The following is a 19,456-nucleotide window of genomic DNA, read 5'->3' on the forward strand; positions in this document are numbered from 1 at the left end:
ATATCTGTCAACAGTGAATTGTTAAACTTCCAAAAAAGTCTATCACGTTTAACAACATCAGTTCTAACACTTACACCAATAATTGAGTGATCAGAATAATAACCTGGTGTGATATCAGCTTTCACAATCTCAAAACCTAACTGCTCTGACACAATAAAATAATCAAGTCTGCTTCGCTGTGAACTATGGAACCGCCTCCATGTATACTGTCTCAATTTTGCATGTACGGCTCTATATATGTCAATAAGATCATACTGCTCCATAACATCAACAAATTGTTTCCTACTATTAACTTTATAAGATTTGGTCGGGTAGTTTGTATCAATATCGGGGTTTATAACAACATTCCAGTCGCCTCCAATGATAATTAACTCATTATTCATCTGCACAATGTTCTCAAATTGTTTATCAAAAAAGACAGGACAATCAGCATTACGTGGGCCATAAACATTTGCAAGCGTCAGACGGTTTTTTCACAAACTCAATATCAATCAAAACATACCTTCCATCATCATCTATCTTTAACAATATTATGAATCTTATAATCAAATTATTTTTAAACAATACAGCAACACCTCTACTTGCAGAATCATTACCAGCAACAATACATTCATAACCCACTGTGACCTAATCAAATTTTCTTGGTGGCTTTTCTAGTGTGTTTCTTGTAATAAGAAAACATTTCCATTCTGCTGTCTTAGAAAATCAAACACATCTGTCTTTTTCTTGAAATCTCCAAGTCCATTTACATTATAAGGAACACATTTTTAACTTTGAACATTTGACTTTAATGTATTGCCGTAGACTGGAAATTGAGAGGATGTGTGCGTGTGCGCGCGCGCGCGTGCGCTTTGTGTGTGTGTGTGTGTGTGTGTGTGTGTGTGTGTGTGTGTGTGTGTGTGTGTGTTTGTCTGAGTGTGAGTGTGTGTATGTAACTGTGTGTCATATCAAACCGAGTCTCTACCAGACGGGAAAGTCAAAAGAAAAAAAAAAAAGAAAAAAAAAGACAGTCATACCCTCGTGTGTGTGTGGGTAGATTCACAAAAGCTACTCAACAGGTGTTTATAAAACTTTAGATGTGAATTTCCACATGATATCTCTGCAAGTATTTGTTCCTTTTTTATATTTTTTTTATGTTTGGGTCCTGCAAGACTTTTTTTCTCTCCAAATACATGTATTACAACACAACAACAGCACCACTACCTTACAAACAAGGTACACAAAGAACCATACATTCACTACACAACATTTCAAATCTTTCTGTGAGGAAATATACACTATTTCTTTACACTCGAAAAACACGTTCTCTATTTGTTTCTTAATCGTATACAAAAACCTTTCATATTATCTTATGTTTTTCTAAAATACAACCCTTGTATGCAGTCAAGCAAGTCGGCTTATTGTGTATGAGTTATTTTCCAAAGCTGGTGACTTCCCAGGTCAGTCACTTAAAACCAAATGTTCACAGAAGCAAATGTTGCTAGGCCTTTCCCCCTGTTTATCTGGACACAGATATGGCTGAAAAAGCACCCACAGCAAACTGAATGAACATATTTGTATTTTGATATCTAAAATAGTGTAAAAATGTCGGTAAATCAACTAAAATGGCGTCAACAAAATGGGAACAGGCTGGGTACATATTTTGGAAGCTATTTCCCATGGTCGGTGATTTTGGATAATTTGTTGAAAAGTTACTTTGTGGAACGATAAAGAATTATTCCTGTACTTGTGCACATGCTGTCATTTCTTTTGTACATGATACTACACACAAAAAGAAGTTAAAAACAGCGTTACGTACGCATCGAATGTTGTCACGCTCACTTTGACCGACCTCCGTAACCAAATTATTTTCTTTACAATTTACAATCACTAATTCATTTGCGATCATGTCAATAAGTGCAGCTTTAAGATGCATAAAATGCATTTATTCAACCGAAGAAAAACATTGGAAGAATAGACCTTTTTCGTATAACCTTTGCCCCCAGCGTTTCGACCAATCAGATTTTAGGGCACGGCAGCCTCTCTCTGATAACCGGAAATAAGGGGCAGCCTGAAATACCTCATTCACTTTCGGTGCTCGAAGTACTATTGCCAGAGGATTACTTTGAGAAATTCTGCAAGAAAACGGATTATCTTGTTCAAAATCATGAACAAAAAGTCAAGGACATGCACGAAGGTACGGTTTGAAACGGCTATTGGTGGTATATGGACGAAAGACTTGGCGAACTTCCCCTGCATAAGCGAAGCAGAGGTGATGGACCACAGATCAACAGATCTCTGGATCAACTTTCTTACTGATACTACTGCGTCGACGTTCGACAAGTTATACGACGCATCCAGCGCAAAGAATGCAAAACCTTGGGGTAAACGATAGACATACTGTGTGCATAGAATGTCTTTTTGCATGGCACAACAGCTAGTAAGCAACTGTGGTGATCAGACTCAGAGCGAGTGTGCTGACGTCAATGAAGCAGACTCGCAACGAAGTGTATGCTGTTGTGGGGGGACGCTGACCGGACAGGCACTTGGAGCCTACTGCGAGTGTATTGCTGGGTAAGTGTTGTTGGCCTTGTATGTCTTGTGGGATTAACTTGATGGCTGCGTTACTTGGTATCTTACACAATCAGTTTTCATACTCAGTCATATAATGCATGGCACACAAAGTGACAAACACACACAGAGATTCATAATTCTCTACTGAAAATGTCTGCATGCAAAAGCTGTCTTTTTTGACAAAGTTATGAGCAGCATGTTTATGTAATTTCAATCAGTATCTCCAGGAGACCATGCCATGTTGGCTAGGCATGTTCAATATACCAGGTACCTGAGTGCGGAGTTTTATTTAATGTGTACGTACACATGAGTTTGTGAATCCTCTTGTCAATGAAGGTTATCACTGCAGTAAGATCAAATTCCATTCTGAGGCGGTATATATTTTATATAGATATCAACAGCATGCGCTTACAAGCTCTCTGTAGGAATTCCTAGGAAAGATAAAGTTAATTGTTATTAGCAGGCTAAGGAAAATCAAGATGATACAAACGGAATTTGATTGTGTGTTGTTGTTTTTACCCAGAAAGGACAGTCTTGCAACCATGTGGCTGCTTCACACTACATGGCTGAAGGAATCGACACTGTGCCACCAGACAAAACTTGTACACACTACAAATGTATGTGGAATGGGCATGCTGCCAAGAAAACTGCACCAGCTGCTCTCGCTGACATACAAATTGTTAAGTAAGTGTGTATAATAATTAATATTAAGGAAATTAGGGTTGCGTTACCTAGAGGTTTACATCAGAGTGTGATCTATTTTGTTCAGAACATAAGTCTCAAAGTTAAAATATAGAGCTTGTTAACTACAAGTACAACAGCTACAAGACTGGGAAAAGAGAAACAGTGATATTTATAAAGTGCATCATCAAAAAACTATGCATTTTACATTTAGTCAAGAGACCAGGGCGGTGGTGTATGTTTGTGTGTAGAGCAATTTCTGGAAAACTACAACATTATGTTTAGGTTAAAAACAAACCAGCCCTGAAAGTGGCAAGTATTTTACTCGCCATAGTGAGTAGAAGCATGCAACTGGTGAGTAGAAGTGTTCATCTACTCGCCAAATGCGAGTGAAGATGCTGAATCAAATTGTTGGTTTGGTTCGTAAAATTTGCTCTCTAGCTGGTACGTTTTCAGAATCACTTGCCAGAGGCTAGTGCATAATTTTTTGACTTTCAGGGCTACAAGCTTAGAAAGTTAAACAGATTTTTTTTAAACACAGGGAAGCGTGATTTCCTGTGGGACAGTTTTGCTACTACGCTATGCTGGGTTGCGATTTACCTTATTCGACGTGGATGCTGGTTTTCAGCTAAGCATTGTCCTTGTGAAATGTACTGCGTTCAGTATCGTTATAAATAAATAAATCCCTGCGCCTTGAATATGTGCGTGATATAAATTGCATAAAAAATAAAATTAAATAAAAAATAAAAATCCCTGCGCTTAGAACTGTACCCACGGAATACGCGCGATATAAGCCTCATATTGATTGATTGATTGATTGGTTATATATGTTTGACAGACTGGCGCAACTTGTTTTAGCATTTGTACCCAGCATAAGATTTGTCAGTGTCAAGTAAAAAAAAAAAGTCATTTTCAGGTATGCTTCAAGACAAGACAAGTTTCCCCGGACGACTCTTCAAGGCCTCAATTTTGACCCAAGAAGTCCGGATGCAAGGAAGCGCGACTAAGAGATCTTCAACAACCGGTACCAACCGTTTGAAGGCTGCATATAGTTATGATATACTGAACTATGGTTTTCAAGGTGTGATATTTTTTTCCAATACCAGTTAATTAAGTTAGTAGCAACAGTTAACTGTTCTGTCAAGTGAAAAATGTATGTAGTTTCGATATGGACAGGTAAAATCAGTACTTTGTTTACAGCGAGGGAGGGTACGTAGTGCTGTCACCTCTGTGTGTGAGTTCAGGTTTGATTTTAGGCCTGCAGTTAAGACAGAAGATTGTGGAAGCTGATAAGAACTTGTGTCAGAGGATAGTAAGAAGTGTTTCGGCTTCGTACGGACTATACCATCATCCAGGACTTGTGTGTATTATTCGGAGAACGTATCAGAGCCGAGGACATGTGTTGTGAACAGCGATTCTCAGTGATGAAAGTGTAGTGTGTGTAATGCTGGACTGTGTTCTTCTTCAACTTCGGAATGGCAAGGAGGTATTTTGTGAGATGTTTTATGATTTGATTTTTCATTTTCATTTTCATTTTCATTACTTTATTGTCCCATCGCTGGGAAATTCGGGTCGCTTCCTCCCAGTGGAAAGCTAGCAGCAACGGAGTCGCGCTACCCAGGTGTCTGCGTGTTTAGGTGTATTCAGCCACCTGCACTTATGGCAGAATGACCAAGGTCTTTTACGTGCCATTGTGATGACACGGGGGTGGGACATGGCTTCCGTCTCTGGGTCTGGGGCCCAAGGACTGTTATGCCGGGGTGGAAGTAGAGATAAGCGCCTACTTCCCAAGAAATGCTCCAAATGGCTTCGTGTCTCCAAACACCTCTGACAGTCAAATCCAGCTCCTGGCCTTCACGTGGCGGGCCCTGTCTTCGACTAACAGGAGAAGGGATGCAGGCGGGTCACTGGCGCCTTAAAACCAGCTGCTTCGGGCAGATGGGGCTCGTTAACCTTGGATGGTCGCTCATCTAGGAGAAGGACAACTCCGATTTCAAAACCCGCACTGCCTTGTGTGCGCCTTGGGAAAGGCAAAGGCTACGAGAAGGAAAACTTCGATGTCAAACCCGGGTAGAGTGGACTCGACAGCCCAGCAAGGCAGCTACTCTTGGGGAGGAGGCAACCCTGAGTAAGAACCTCAACCACCGAAGACGGAAGACAGCAGCCAACTTGGCGTGGGGAGAAAATCGGCTGTCTACGCTCCCACGATAATATGGCCGTACAATAACATCGAACGCAAAAGAAGAAGAAGTCTCTGGGTCTGCACATAAAGTTGACCCGTGTCCGTCCCGGCCCGAATTCGAACCTGCGACCTTTCGATCACAAGTCCAGTGCTCTACCAACTGAGCTACCGGGCCCCGATATCCATGTTCTGATGATTTAATTCAATAGCGAAATGTTTGAAATGTTCATTCGTTTTGTGCCATGTTTGTTGTTCAAGAGCGTGTTGTCACCATCCCTTATGAATGTGCCAATATGGACGTGTGTTAATGTTGGTGCAGACATGAGCGTTTGAGCGAGTGAATTTAGAAGCCCTGTGCATGAAAGTCATTACCGGACAACGAAATCAGCAAACATAGAAATTCCTTGTCATACACATCGATCTAATCAAGGTAATAATGTTAGCACTTTTTTTTTCAATTTATTTCACAGTTATTTGTTATTTTTTTGAGGAAATTATAATGCAATTCACCGATTTTAAAAAACATGATTCCAATTGTCTCCCTTGAACAAATTTGTTTGTACAAAATTTGTTACTTACTTTTTTTTTCAAGGCTATATCAAGGAAAATTCTTTTTAAACTGATTGTGGGACCGTGCACAAGCTGACAGACTTGCACTCAAAAGTTGCAGAAGATTCTTGGCTGCGACTTTTGAGTTCAAGCCGATCAGTTTGTGCACAGTCCCAAGATTTGTCTATAATTATTTATTTATCACTTAAAATAAAATACAGTTTTTCTTTTAATTAAACTGTAGATATGTCAAAGACTGTTTTGAATAATTTTGGGGGGTAATTTTCTTTAAGCAATAACTCAAGTGAATGCACAAATTGTGTACTCAAGGGTCGGTACAAGGGAGACAATTTGAAGCCATTTTAAAAAACAAAGCAGTATATTGCATAATAATATCCTTCAATTATAACAAGAAATAAGGAATAAACGTCTCTTGACATGTTGTCTACCTAATTATCTTGATCGCATTTATTTTAAGTGGGAATCGTTATGTTCGTAAGCTCACATACAATCATTTATGAAACAAACTCAGACCAGACCAGAGATTTGATTGATAATGGGCCCTTTATTCTATACAGTACCAGAGTAAATTATATAAACCATTACATGACAAAATAAGCTTCTTGCTCTTTGGAGTGATGTGGCCTTTGGCAGCTCATCAACCCAGTAATGTAGACCTGCCTTTTTTTACGAAGTAGGTACATGCATACCGAAAGATCACCATATGTGTAAAACCATACTGCAGTGTCATTTTTCAGTAGAGAATCAACAGAAAAAGAGCGTGTGTTCTCTTTCACCTTCATGTTGTCTTTCTTCAAGCCAGAAACATCTTCAGTCAGACGATTAATCACAGAGGCCTGTTATGTAATTATCATCTGCAGCTCTGCCAACTTGAGGTAGTCTGTGTTCCAATAACAATACCCTCACATGTAGTCATGTCCCTCTTTGCAAAGGCATGATCTGGCCCTGGTCCTAAGCTCTCACTAGATGCGGAGGGCAAAGGAATGGCTGCTTCTGTAAATACAAAATCAAATGTATACATTAGCAATAGAATTAGCATCAATGATCTTGTTATCAGATTACACATGCATCACACTCACAGCATTTAAGCATGAAAATACATGAGGGAAATAACTCCTGAAATTGAAAAAAACTTAGGGGTGCGGGAGATGCTCCCCGGAAATTATTTTGGAGTGTTCTATGCAAAATCAAAATTGTAGAAATCTAGTGCTATTTTTGTTGTTGCATCAATTCAATGGTACATTTCTGGGAATAAAAAAAATGATTCAGCATGAGCTTTATCGATGTCTTGAAAACTGCATCACTATCTGTATCAAGTAACCTCCTTAATCTTCTCGATTCAAGAGTCGGTTGATTGAATGCACGCGGCTTGTCGACATATGTCTAGATCTTGTTTGTTTGTTTTCTAAAATCTTGCATTTGTTTCGTGACCCTTCCTATGCATCCGTTTTGGGCTGCCGATTCATTTTAAATTTCTTATACACTGATGTAGGAAGACAATTTGAAGTCAGCAGATCATAAATTGATAAAAACAAACAAAGCTTACTTGGCTCTGATCGAGTCTCTTCCAGATCCGATGATTTTCAGCGTTGACACTGGGGGGTGGAAGCAAAACCGCTTGCTTGTCGTCGGTCTTCAGCGGACAAAGTCACGTCTCCGACCAGTACCTTGTCCTTCTGCTAGAGTCACTTGTTCTTGATGTTCTCTCAAATCCAAGATTAAGGGTGGGTACGAAGTCAACGGAGTTGGCATCGTTGAAAGCCGTGCCATTGCCAGACACGAAGTGACGCGAGCAGACTTTTCAATGGCACGACAAACCCCTGTCGTCGGATTGCTTGCACCCATATCGCGTCCTTCGCTGTTGCGCCTTCGCACTTGCACCCATCGGAAAGCCATACAATGACAAAATCTGTCCACCGTATTTCTCTTTCTTCATTCCACTGTTGCACTTGCTGTTCTAAACACAACAGGTTGCCTCGTCGTCTCCGCACTTTACTTTGCACCAAGCCTCGTTGTCGATTTTTCCTTTTGCCCCTTAGTTCCGGTAGATCTGACAATAAACTTCACAGCGCATGCGCCAAAATTTAAGTGAAAAAGGTCTATTGTATGTCTCAGAGAGTTGTTTGTGTCACACGTGATGCGTACGTAACGGCCCGTTTTCATTAGAAGCTAGCATCAATTCCACCGAATAAAAGCATGCATTTCCACGTTTGCAGCTTTGTTAATCACCAAACAGATGCGTGACGGTTTTTTTTCACAATTTGTCGTGAATAATGATGTAAGTCACGAAAAAAGAAGGTGTAGTTGACATTTTGGAAGTGTACGTAGTAACAACCGTTCTTACCGGCGAAGATGCAGACGCCGATTGCTTGTTTAATTTTAGCGTGATAAACAAAAAGGGTCCCTGCCTGAACGTTATCACATTTAGAGGGTCACCTAGAATCCGTCCTGATTGGTCAAAAAGCCATAATGGGCCCTGAATTGGTAATAATGCCTTATAAAATGCTATGTCGCTCTCTTCCAGAACTAAATCTACACCATGCCAATTTCTACAACATACAAAACGTGATTAGATACGTAGTACTTAATCGTTTAACAATATCAAAGGTTTAGATGGGGTCCACTCCAAATCAAAAGTGTGAAAAGTGAAATTGATTTTACTTATTTATTTTTTGACTCACTTTGGTAAATGGTGAGTCTTGGTAATAATCAGTGTCCGTCCGTATAGCGTGTTTCGGCAAGTCCAGAACTTACTAGTCACTGTGAAATAAAAATTAGTGTGTTCTTTTTGATTCTTTTTCACCTACAGATTGACTAAATGTTTTGATTTTCCTATACGCGACTTGAGACTGAATAGAGATTGGACAGCAGCGGTTTTGGGATTTGAAGACCAACAGTATTATTGTTTTGCAACTAGTGTGTTTACTAACATTTTCTTTTCTTCCAGGCTTATTGCAGTATACTTTACTTGGCGCCAAAGCTGACCATTTTCATCCGTGGCAAAAAAGTAAAAACTCAGTCTCTGAAGGGCACCTTGAAATCACCGGAAAAGTACAGCTACAAACCAAAGCAATCGGTAAAGCCTTTGTGAGAGAGAGAGAGGGGGAGAGAGAGAGAGGGGGGAGAGAGAGAGAGAGTGAGGGGTGGTTGCGTGGGAAGTGAGAGCGACAGTAGCCACTTGTGCGGTCAAATTGAAAGGTCAGCAACTATAATTACAAGTACACTGTATACATCATGCAGCCAGCAGGGTTTCGCTTGGAAGAAAAAGACAATGGGACATTTGTCCCCCTCAACCAAATTCTGGTGGGACATTACAGACTAGGCGGTCCGAAAATGCTTTTGTCGAAAGATGCAAAATAGTGCTATTTGGTGCCATATGGTGATATGAGAATTTGCCAGTGTATCAGGTGCGCGTGAGTGTGTATGTGTGGGGTGTCCGTGTTTCGATCGATATCGCTTCTGTTGACAGTTTCCAGAGAGGTAAACGTGCAAGCACAGATAGTTCGCAGGATTGGTTGAATACTAATGAATTACATTTTAAAAGCCAATCACAGCGCGTTTCACAAACTCGCAAGTTGCTCGGCTTCGTGCGCGTTTTTGCTTAGGTCATTCCGAACACTGTACTCCCGTGACAAGTGTGCAAGGGGTGGCACAGTGGTACGTAATCTCAGTGCGCCCTTCGACGCATTGAAGGGAATTCCAATGGGACATGTTGAGATGTTATGCGCCAATGGCGCAAGGCGCACTAGTAAATGAAACCCTGTTGAATCATGTTATATTGCGTCAGTCAAATGATGAGTGCACTGGTCGATGTAGCTCCAAGGGAAGGCACCCTGACACCGGTCCTGAGATCGTCCAGTGGGCACACCATCAGAGTACAGGTCCCCAACTCTTGCACAGTCTTCCACAGAACATCGTTCGTCCCGTCAGCCATTCGCCTGTGGAACAACATCCCCCAAGAGGCTGTCAGTGCAGACTCCCCCAAGGCATTCAGGACCATAATTGAGGCCTGGCTGAGAGGAGCCAGCTCACATGCATCCCTTGTTTAAAATCCACTCCCTTCCTGCCCCCCCCCCCCCCTGCCCCAGATCCCTCCCTCTCCACCCCTCCCCACCCACAAAAAAATCAGTGGAATATATGTATTAGATTTAATGTATCGCTCTTGCTCCATGTTGTTCGCCTGTTTGTAATGTTTCTTTGTGGCCCAGTTGCTGCGCTAGGTAGCACTGGGTGGAAGGCTCGCCCCACGGCCTGAAACTGGGCTCTAGGGCGAATCGCAAAAAGCAGTTGCTTGCCTATCAACCCACCCCTGTTCTTATTTTCATAGATACACTTTCCAATTTATCTATCACTCTTGGGACCTTAGGCGCACCATCCAATGAGGATAGTTGCCCTGTATAAGATAAGATAGATAATATAAGATAAAATAAGAACAGTTACACATTATTGTCCATTTTCATTTTACACAAACATGGATGTTTTTCTTTTGGAACCACATCGCATTTCTAATAACACAAAGAAACGATAAAAAAGCTTAATCGAACATATATATGTGCACAATTACACAATAACAATTTCAATCAGGATTTCCTCAGTATTGAAGAAAAATAATAATAAGAAGAAATTATCCAACGGGAAGGGTCTTTTTCTCTCAAATCTGTATCTTTCTGACACGTGCGATCTCACTTTTTAATTGACATTTTTTTCTGCTAACATCTGGTTGCCAAACTTTAGTCAATGACACGTGACAGACAGTGTGTGTGAATGTGCGTAAGTTTTTACTATCTGTGTGTGTACATGTGTGTGTGTGTGTGTGTGTGTGTGTGTGTGTGTGTGTGTGTGTTTGCTGCACATGCGTACACGTACGTGAGTTGTAACTCGATGAATCTATGCGTGCACGTGTGTGTGTGTGTGTGTGTGTGTGTGTGTGTGTGTGCGTGAAAGAGAGAGAGAGATTCTTCAACATGCCCACTTCATTTTCCTATTAATCTTTTTGATTTTCATATATAGGCCTATATTTTTGTTTAATTTAAAATTTATTTTTTTATTTTGTATAAATATTTTGTTTATCTTTTTATTGTTTTCATCCTCTCTTCTCTTGCTTGTCCCGACGCTTGTTCCTTTTCCCAGTATGCTCTCACGCCGCCCCGTCGTACTCGCTGCAACTGCGATTTTCATATTGATTCAAATTGACGGGATATTCTTCAGGGCAAAGGCACAGACATTACCTTTGGTTATCGGAGACGGGGAGCCGAAGACATGCTGGAAGACTACGGTATCATGTTTTATCATCGAAACAGACTGATCGAGCCTTATGTAAAGCTAAAATCACAGGTACGTTTTGAACCAGTTAAAGCATTAATACAGTAAACGCACTAACGCTGTAAAAAGCATTTTTTTCTCAGAATGTTGCGGTCGAATTCGTTTGCAAATTGATAAAAGTACGCGACAAGAAGAAATATAGCTACATTAAAAAAAACAATACAATGTGAGGACGTTTGTATTACACCTTTGTACTGTCTCGTTATTATATTGTGTTGATGAAAAGTTTGCAATTATAGGAAGGGAATTGTATCAATCTGATCTGATTTAGAGAACATATATTTATATTACTTGTATTGTGTTATCAGAAATGAAAAGTATGCAACAAATATATGTGCAGTGGTTTTGTGCATGTAGATGTGTACATTTTGTTCATAATGGCGGCACGCACAAAATAAACTCTTCATATAAAGAACGTACAGGCAAAACTTGAAACTTTCATCGAAGCACCAAGTAATTTGAAATTTACCATCAATACATTATATCTGTTTCCATCACTGGAAAATACTTGTTTTGTTTTAGATACCTTTAGCAAAAAGGCTCGGAATAAAACATGCGAGGTATCACTGTTGTTAACAGCGAACGAGAAGAAGAAGAAGAAGAAAAAGAAGACTGTTGTTGAATATACTGTTTCATGTTTTTGCATTTGTTCCCTGATTCATCTGCTCAGGCTCAATTTCTGCATCTTTTGGTTATCGGTAACCGGTTATTTGGCTGTCTTTCAATGGACAAAAAGATGAGGCTGTGGTACCACCACTCCTGTTTCAAGATTTTAAAAAAAAGGCCAGATTGCTCAGAGAGTAGCCTAAGCAGGGTTGCAATAATGTATACCTTACCCTGCCGTTCTTGTTGTCAACGCAATGTATTACATATACTACCTGTCATAAAAACAACACCAGGCAGATGCATTTATGTGCAGGTCTTTGGCTGTTTTGGGTGATTTGTTTTACATCTGTTACAGGGTTAGAAACGACATTGATTTCCCTACCATATTCAGCAAACGGATTGTCAATTTTTAACTTTGGAACATTGCCTTTGTCAGTTTGATTTTTGAGGGTGTCGGTGTTGTCTGTTCCACTGTATGAATACTAACTCGTGTAAAATCAATCTGTTAGATGAATTTGGTAGGAAAACGAACGACCTTTCTAGTTATATAACCGTTTTTATTACAAAGATACCTTCACAAACGCATCTGCCTAGTTTATGACTGGTAGTATCAATATTGTGTTGCGTTATGTTTTTTTTAAGCCACCGACCAGCAGCAGCCATGAGTGTGAAGTAAGTGGGGTAATAGATGTCGGCGAAGTTCTTGAACCTACACACACCAAACAGGAGTTTCAAAAGAACACCACGCAATACAGGTATGTCTATATTGGAGTAGATAAACCTTGAAATAGTTACCTGAATGTACAAGAATAGGAAAACAATACGAGGGAATGCTTGATCATACCTACATTCATAGTTGAAGGGTGCATGGTGCTTAAACACACACACACATACAGAAATTAATATGTAAAGCGCTTAGAGAACGTCAAGCGCTATATAAATCTCGCATATATATATACTTAATACAGGTGTAAAAAAAGAAAGAGTTGCAACACATTTTTTGCTGAAGCCGTGACGTTTAAATTTGACAAAGATCAAAGACACTTTCCAATCAAATCAGAGGTGTACAGACTATATGAGTGCCGAGTTTGAAGGGACAAGCCTCAAAAAGTTATGAAGAAATATACAAAAAAGTCCAGTAAATGTCCATTTTTTTCTTTCACACTTTTTAGCCGCTAAATGGTACCAATGTAATCGTCACGGACGATAAACGTCAATCAAATGTATACTGTTTGTGAGGATCATACAATACTTTAAACTAGCTAGGTTTGATAAACTTGCTGCATTTCAAGGGCAAAGCGTGGTACAGTCTAATTTACATTATTTTCAAAATGTGCACGTGGGTTTTAGTTTCTTTATTCATTGTTAGATGAGAGAGAGAGAGAGAGAGAGAGAGAGAGAGAGAGAGAGAGAGAGAGAGAGAGTGAGTGAGAGTGTGAGAGTGTGTGAGAGAGAGACAGAGAGAGAGACAGAGAGAGACAGAGAGAGAGACAGAAAGAGCAAGAGAGAGACAGAAAGAGAGAGAGACAAAGAGCAAGAGAGAGAGACAGAAAGAGAGAGACAAAGAGAGAGAGAGAGAGACAGAAAGAGAGAGACAGAGAGACAGAGACAAAGAGAGAGAGAGAGAGAGAGAGAGAGAGAGAGAGAGAGAAGATGGTTTATTTACGAGGGAAATGATATAAGCAATTGGTGGCTTTTTTCAATCATCCCTCAAATCATCCCTCGCCCGAGAGGGAAAAATATTAACGATTAACACATTAAATAACAATCATTAGCAATTAACTAATCCCTCTCACACACTTTTCCATTCATTTCAGATCAATGATGAGAGCACTTGATGAGAAATTGAAAGAATACTTGGGAAGGACGTCTCAATCTGACGAGGAAGAAGAGGAGTAAGATTGTGTGTGTGTGTGTGTGTGTGTGTGTGTGTGTGTGTGTGTGTGTGTGTGTGTGTGTGTGTGTGTGTGTGTGTGTGTGTGTGTGTGTGTGTGCATCTGTCCTTGTCTTTGTTTATGTTTACGTGTGTGCGTGCGTGCGTGCTGTGTAGTTGTTTTTGATTGTGTTGTTGTTGTGTGTGTGTGTGTGTGTGTGTGTGTGTGTGTGTGTGTGTGTGTGTGTGTGTGTGTGTGTGTGAAAGATACATTCTACTTTCTTTTTTGCAGGTGGCTTACATGTTGTCGATGCGGGAAGAATCGAAAACTGACTCAATCAGATGCATCAAAATTCCGTGAAAACTTCTGCTGTAGATTGAATCCTGACATGTCAAAAAAGTAAGAGAGAGAGAGAGAGAGAGAGAGAGAGAGAGAGAGAGAGAGAGAGAGAGAGAGAGAGAGAGAGAGAGAGAGAGAGAGAGAGGCAGAGAGAGAGAGAGAGAGTATCATTAGTTTTTAAGCCACCATGCTGAAATGCAATACCAAAGTCCGGCCTTCGTCGAAGATTGGTTTGCCAAAATGTCAATCAATTTGATTGAAAAATGAGGGTGTGACAGTGCCGCCTCAACTTTTACAAAAAGCCGAATATGACGTCATCAAAGGTATTTATCAAAACAAAGAAAAATACGTCCGGGGATATCATACCCGGGAACTCTCATGTCAAATTTCATAAAGATCGGTCCAGTAGTTTAGTCTGAATCACTCTACACACACACACGCACAGACACACACACACACAGACACACATACATCACGACCCTCGTCTCGATTCCCCCTCTATGTTAAAACATTTAGTCAAAACTTGACTAAATGTAAAAAGGATCTAACAAACATGTTTTGCTAAAATGTAATATTTCAGCAAGATGGCTAAATGACCGCAATATCTTCGAAGCTTAATCCAATCCTTTACATTGAAATTATTCACATTAACTCCACTTGTGTCATTATCGAGATAAATCCATTAAATCATTGATGCTTGCTCTCTTTTTTGTTTGATATAGCCGCTGTGACATTCCCGAGGAACCGTCCGCAGATGCTGACCGGTAAGTGTGAACCATAGGTATATGTATAGGTTACAACACGAGTGGTTTTTTTTATATGGCTTGTATTTCAGTCAAGACCCAGCGGATGAATATCATCGGGAGACACGAGCCTCTGGCGAGTGGCTCTCGATTGATATTCCCGCTGGGTCTTGACTGAAATACAAGCCATATAAAAAACCACGAGTGTTGTAATCTGTATATCCCATTCTACCATCAAACACAAAGTGTAGACTACTAGCGGCACTGTTGCGATCTGTGGAGTGTGAAACAGTGTTGTCAGCGAGACTTGGCCCTTTTGCAACCTTAAACTAAGTGACCGTCGCTGAAAAAATAAAACGAATGAGTGCATCTATAAGTACGCGGTAACACTACTTTCAGACCGTTTAAAAGCTTTAAGTAAAGGTTCATAAGTTGCAAGAAAGTAATGAAGTCGTATAGAAATCCATTTAATTGAAGCGCACAATTCTTTTGCGTTTCAGGTCGGCGGAACGGGGAAACCGGTTTGGCCCCCATTTGGCTTACTCGATTCAGAATCGATTCCACGTTGTTTTTTTCGAACGTATTATTATACAATTAGGCTTATTGACAGAGAAGCAAATTTTAGGGAACACATATGTAGATTTAACCATTTGCTCCCTATTTGAAATGTATCTACGTGATAAACTGTTTTGCGAGTGTGTTTGCATGAACCTAAACTGGTATGGGTGTGAGGAAAACAGGACCCAAGTCTGTCACCGCCGCTTGATTGCATTTTGAAAGAATATGACTGGATTACGGAAAAATACACACATGTTAAGTTCTTAGATACCTTCATCGCCAATGTGGACTTACTGCAGAGCCAGGCAAAAGAGTAGACTTGCTCGCAAATACGTGATAACGAAGCGAAGCCAAAGGACGCGTCTCGGTAGATAAACCAGTCGTCTGGTACGATGCAAGGGAGGGTACTCGTTTTTTTGTTTTGGTTCGCAACCATTCGCATTATGATCAGTGGTGTTCGACTGTTCAAACTAGTGTTATGCACGGGTTAATATAACTGCGGATAGAACTCTTTAGCAGCAAAGCAATTAAGAGTGTATTACAATCTACCTTTAAGCATATTTCTGATTGGATTAAGGTTGCGCCAGCTTAAACTCTAGTTTTTATCTGTGTGTTGTCCGGGTGCAAGGGAGACATTGTTTTGTTTTGGTTTTTGTTCTTGTAAACCGGTCTGCAGTAGACAGGGACACGGAGAAAACGTTCGAAACAGTATTGAGGGAACACATTTTCTTTCTGTTGTGTTGCATATTCTTTTTGTGATTATTCCTATGGTAGCGATGCTTGTCGACACACGGATAGCAAACAGAGGTTCGATCGTTCGCTAGCATCTGTGTATCTTGTAAGCTGAATGTTCGTTTTTTTCGACCTGCATTGCTTTCATAATGAAAGAAACGTTTGTTTATTGCATCCCATACAACAGATCAGTTCCGAGATTCATGTTTGCGTGCAACTGATATGGTTTTCTAAGCCGTGCGATACGATTTTGGAACTTCATACAAATGTGTCACATTGTTCGGCGCGAGGTCAAAGGTCGGGAGGAACGTAGTTCTTTGCCCAAATCGGAATCTGCACTATCATATATTTTTTGGAGTCCATGATGTATTTATTGAGCTGTAAAAATACAACATATATACCCATACTGAAGTAACAGAGACAAAGAAGGGAGGTCATGGGATATTATTAAACAGCCTTTTGATAGATTATCTCCTTCGTTTACTCCTTCCTTTATCTTTGTATACTTAACGACGACTTCAAGTACAGATTCGTCTGTGTTATGGTACAGACGTTAAATCGAAAGAAAAGGATTTTGTTGGTATGTAAAGTTTACGTGGGTCATTTATTTTGCACTGCACCTATTTACAATTAATTACTTATTGACTAAGTTGTGTCCATATAGACTGGGAATCAAACTGACGTTGTTTGGGGTGGTGTGTGAGTGTGGGTGTGTGTGTGTGGAGCGAGTCTCTGCCCTTTTTCATTTTGTTTGAGAAATGTCTTTGATGTCAAATCCGATTTTTTGGGAAAGTTGAGGCCGCAATACGACGACCTCATTTTTGAATCAAGTTGATTTAAATTTTGGTTAAACAATCTTCGACTCAGTCCGGACTGTTACTGCATTTCGGCTTGGAAGCTTAACAACTAACGTATTATTTTTTTCCATTTTCGAAAACAGATTTAACTAGAGGCGAAGACTTCAAGGCTCACAAATGAAATCAAGAAACAGTAACACCCAGGGGAGGGGGGGGGGGCGGTTGCTCAGTTGGTAGGGCACTGGACTTGTGATCGGAAGGTCACAGGTTCGAATTTGGGGACGGACACGGGTCAACTTTATGTGTAGACCCAGTGACGGAAGCCATGTCCCACCCCCGTATCACCACAATGGCACGTACAAGATCTCGGTCATTCTGCCGTAAGTGCAGATGGCTGATACCACCTAAACACGCATACACTTGTGTATTAAATATAATTAAAAAAATATCTTCATCCATTTACAAATCTGATACATGAACAGGCCCACTGCAGGAAACCGTCCGGAACGTCAAGGCCAAGGGAATAGACGGGGAAGATCGCGAGGCAACACGTCTGAGGAATCCACTGCACGACGAAGTACTGCAGAAAGTGTAAGCGTTAACAGTTTGCTGTTGTCTGTTGATATGTAAACATCCAAATATAAAGAACACGGTTGGAACGTAAGGTAATGTAAAAAGAATTAACATTTGCACACACACACACTTTCGCAACATGTGTGAGTATGTGTGTGTGTGTGTGTGTGTGTGTGTGTGTGTGTGTGTGTGTGTGTGTGTGTGTGTGTACGCGTGTGTTTGTACGCGTGTGTTTGTACGCGTAAGTATGTGTGTGTGTGTTTGTACGCGTGAGTATGTGTGTAGTAACGTTTTTGCTAAGTCGCTCTCTCTGTCTCTCTCTTCCTTCCTCTCTCTCTCCTTCATCTCTCTCCGTCTCTCTCTCTCTCTCACCCTCTTTCCCTCTCTACCAGCGTGCAGCACACAAAGAAAAAGGCCATCAGACGAAACAAAGAAACAGGCAAGTTATGATGTGAATCATCAGAATGTGAAGGTTCAGTCAAGTGTGGAGACCAATTTAGTCCCAATAGTTGCAACTACTGAGAGTGGTAGGCCTGACATGTTTCAGGAAAACTTTGACACAAACTCGGCCACTCTTGCCCGACACGACATATCGCTGTTACCTGCACATGACATACGTGGGGCGCTCTACCTGAGCAGTGTGTCACTTGATAGCAGTGAATGTGGGTCAGTGGGTGAACCGGTCAGCTGTGACAATAACATGACTGAACTGCATGGTGTGACTCATAATGACGATGCGTGTACAGGTATTATAGTGTTTCAAGTTTGTTTGTTTGTTCGTTCATGGGCTGAAACTCCCACGGCTTTTACGTGTATGGCCGTTTTTACCCCGCCATTTAGGCAGCCATACGCCGCTTTCGGAGGAAGCATGCTGGGTATTTTCGTGTTTCTATAACCCACCGAACTCTGACATGGATTACAGGATCTTTTTCGTGCGCACTTGGTCTTGTGCTTGCGTGTACACACGGGGGTGTTCGGACACCGAGAAGAGTCTGCACACAAAGTTGACTCTGAGAAATAAATCTCTCGCCGAACGTGGGGACGAACTCACGCTGACAGCGGCCAACTGGATACAAATCCAGCGCGCTACCGACTGAGCTACATCCCCGCCCCTAGTGTTTCAAGTGAAAAAGAAGACTGTTTTTTTCCCTAGTCGCAAAGTATTTCGACCCAACATGCCTCAGTGAGGCGGAACGTGCAGTCGGAAATGCAGGTCACTGTGTGTAGACCACCCGAAACAAAGTTGGTGAGGTTTTCAACAAACAAAAACAAACACTGCACCGTGACTACGGTCGTAATAACTGCTTCAAGAAAGTCGTCCCTGATTCCAGAAACAAGGACATACTGTATTGTGAGTCAGATGACCTGATCTTCGGGTATGACTGCTCGTGTCAGTCAGTGACTCACTAGGTATATCCAGCACTATTGTCGTGGAAAGCTGTGAACACAGACGGATTTGAGGGCGAGGGACTTTCTTCACAGAGAGCCTGGCCAACTTGTGGACATCAAGGAAAGGCTGACGCAAGACCTCACCGCCATCGCGGCTACAATCAGGGCTGCGCTTGGTTGATGAAATGATTATCGGTCGCGTGAATGATTCAGTGAAAAGAAAGACAATTTAAGAACAGACACAGAACGCGATACGGTATCCGCGATGCGTTATTTTTCGAGATTTTCGTTTATTTCCCCAGCCCACTTGTTCCCTTTGTGCAATGGGCCGACGGCCTACGCAGTAAACCACTCGTGAGTTCGTCCCATCCAAACCAGCCTTTCTATCTCTCTCTCTCTCTTTCATCCCCCCACCTTTCCCCATTACTCTCTCGCTCTCACTCACTCATTTTCTCTCATTTGCTCGCTCTCTCAACCCCTCTCTCTCTCTCTCTCTCTCTCCCTCTTTCTTTCTCTCTCTCTTTCTCTCTCTCTCTA

At 41.1% G+C, this 19,456-nt stretch overlaps 1 protein-coding gene and 2 long non-coding RNA genes across 4 annotated transcripts in view; 2 read left to right on the forward strand and 1 right to left on the reverse strand.

The window, feature by feature from the left end:
- LOC138975828 (MORC family CW-type zinc finger protein 3-like) overlaps window positions 1-19,456 on the forward strand; it is a 48,748-nt gene that overhangs the window by 22,728 nt on the left and 6,564 nt on the right. For both annotated transcript variants that reach the window (XM_070348592.1, XM_070348593.1), the window contains 7 exons: window positions 8,934-9,062; window positions 11,195-11,320; window positions 12,557-12,669; window positions 13,732-13,809; window positions 14,080-14,187; window positions 14,850-14,891; window positions 17,440-17,548. In XM_070348592.1, the coding sequence (XP_070204693.1) occupies window positions 8,934-9,062; window positions 11,195-11,320; window positions 12,557-12,669; window positions 13,732-13,809; window positions 14,080-14,187; window positions 14,850-14,891; window positions 17,440-17,548 (705 nt within the window). The remainder of the gene's footprint in view (window positions 1-8,933; window positions 9,063-11,194; window positions 11,321-12,556; window positions 12,670-13,731; window positions 13,810-14,079; window positions 14,188-14,849; window positions 14,892-17,439; window positions 17,549-19,456) is intronic.
- On the forward strand, window positions 1,239-4,473 carry LOC138975834 (uncharacterized). Its single transcript, XR_011458779.1, has 3 exons — window positions 1,239-2,553; window positions 3,077-3,237; window positions 4,151-4,473. It is a non-coding gene; the product is annotated as an uncharacterized lncRNA (long non-coding RNA).
- LOC138977405 (uncharacterized) lies at window positions 6,511-7,869 on the reverse strand. The gene is made up of 2 exons (XR_011459263.1): window positions 7,533-7,869; window positions 6,511-6,979 (listed from the first exon to the last, which is right to left on the reverse strand). It is a non-coding gene; the product is annotated as an uncharacterized lncRNA (long non-coding RNA).

This window comes from Littorina saxatilis, linkage group LG9 (assembly GCF_037325665.1).
Source record: "Littorina saxatilis isolate snail1 linkage group LG9, US_GU_Lsax_2.0, whole genome shotgun sequence".
Lineage (NCBI taxonomy): Eukaryota > Metazoa > Mollusca > Gastropoda > Littorinimorpha > Littorinidae > Littorina > Littorina saxatilis.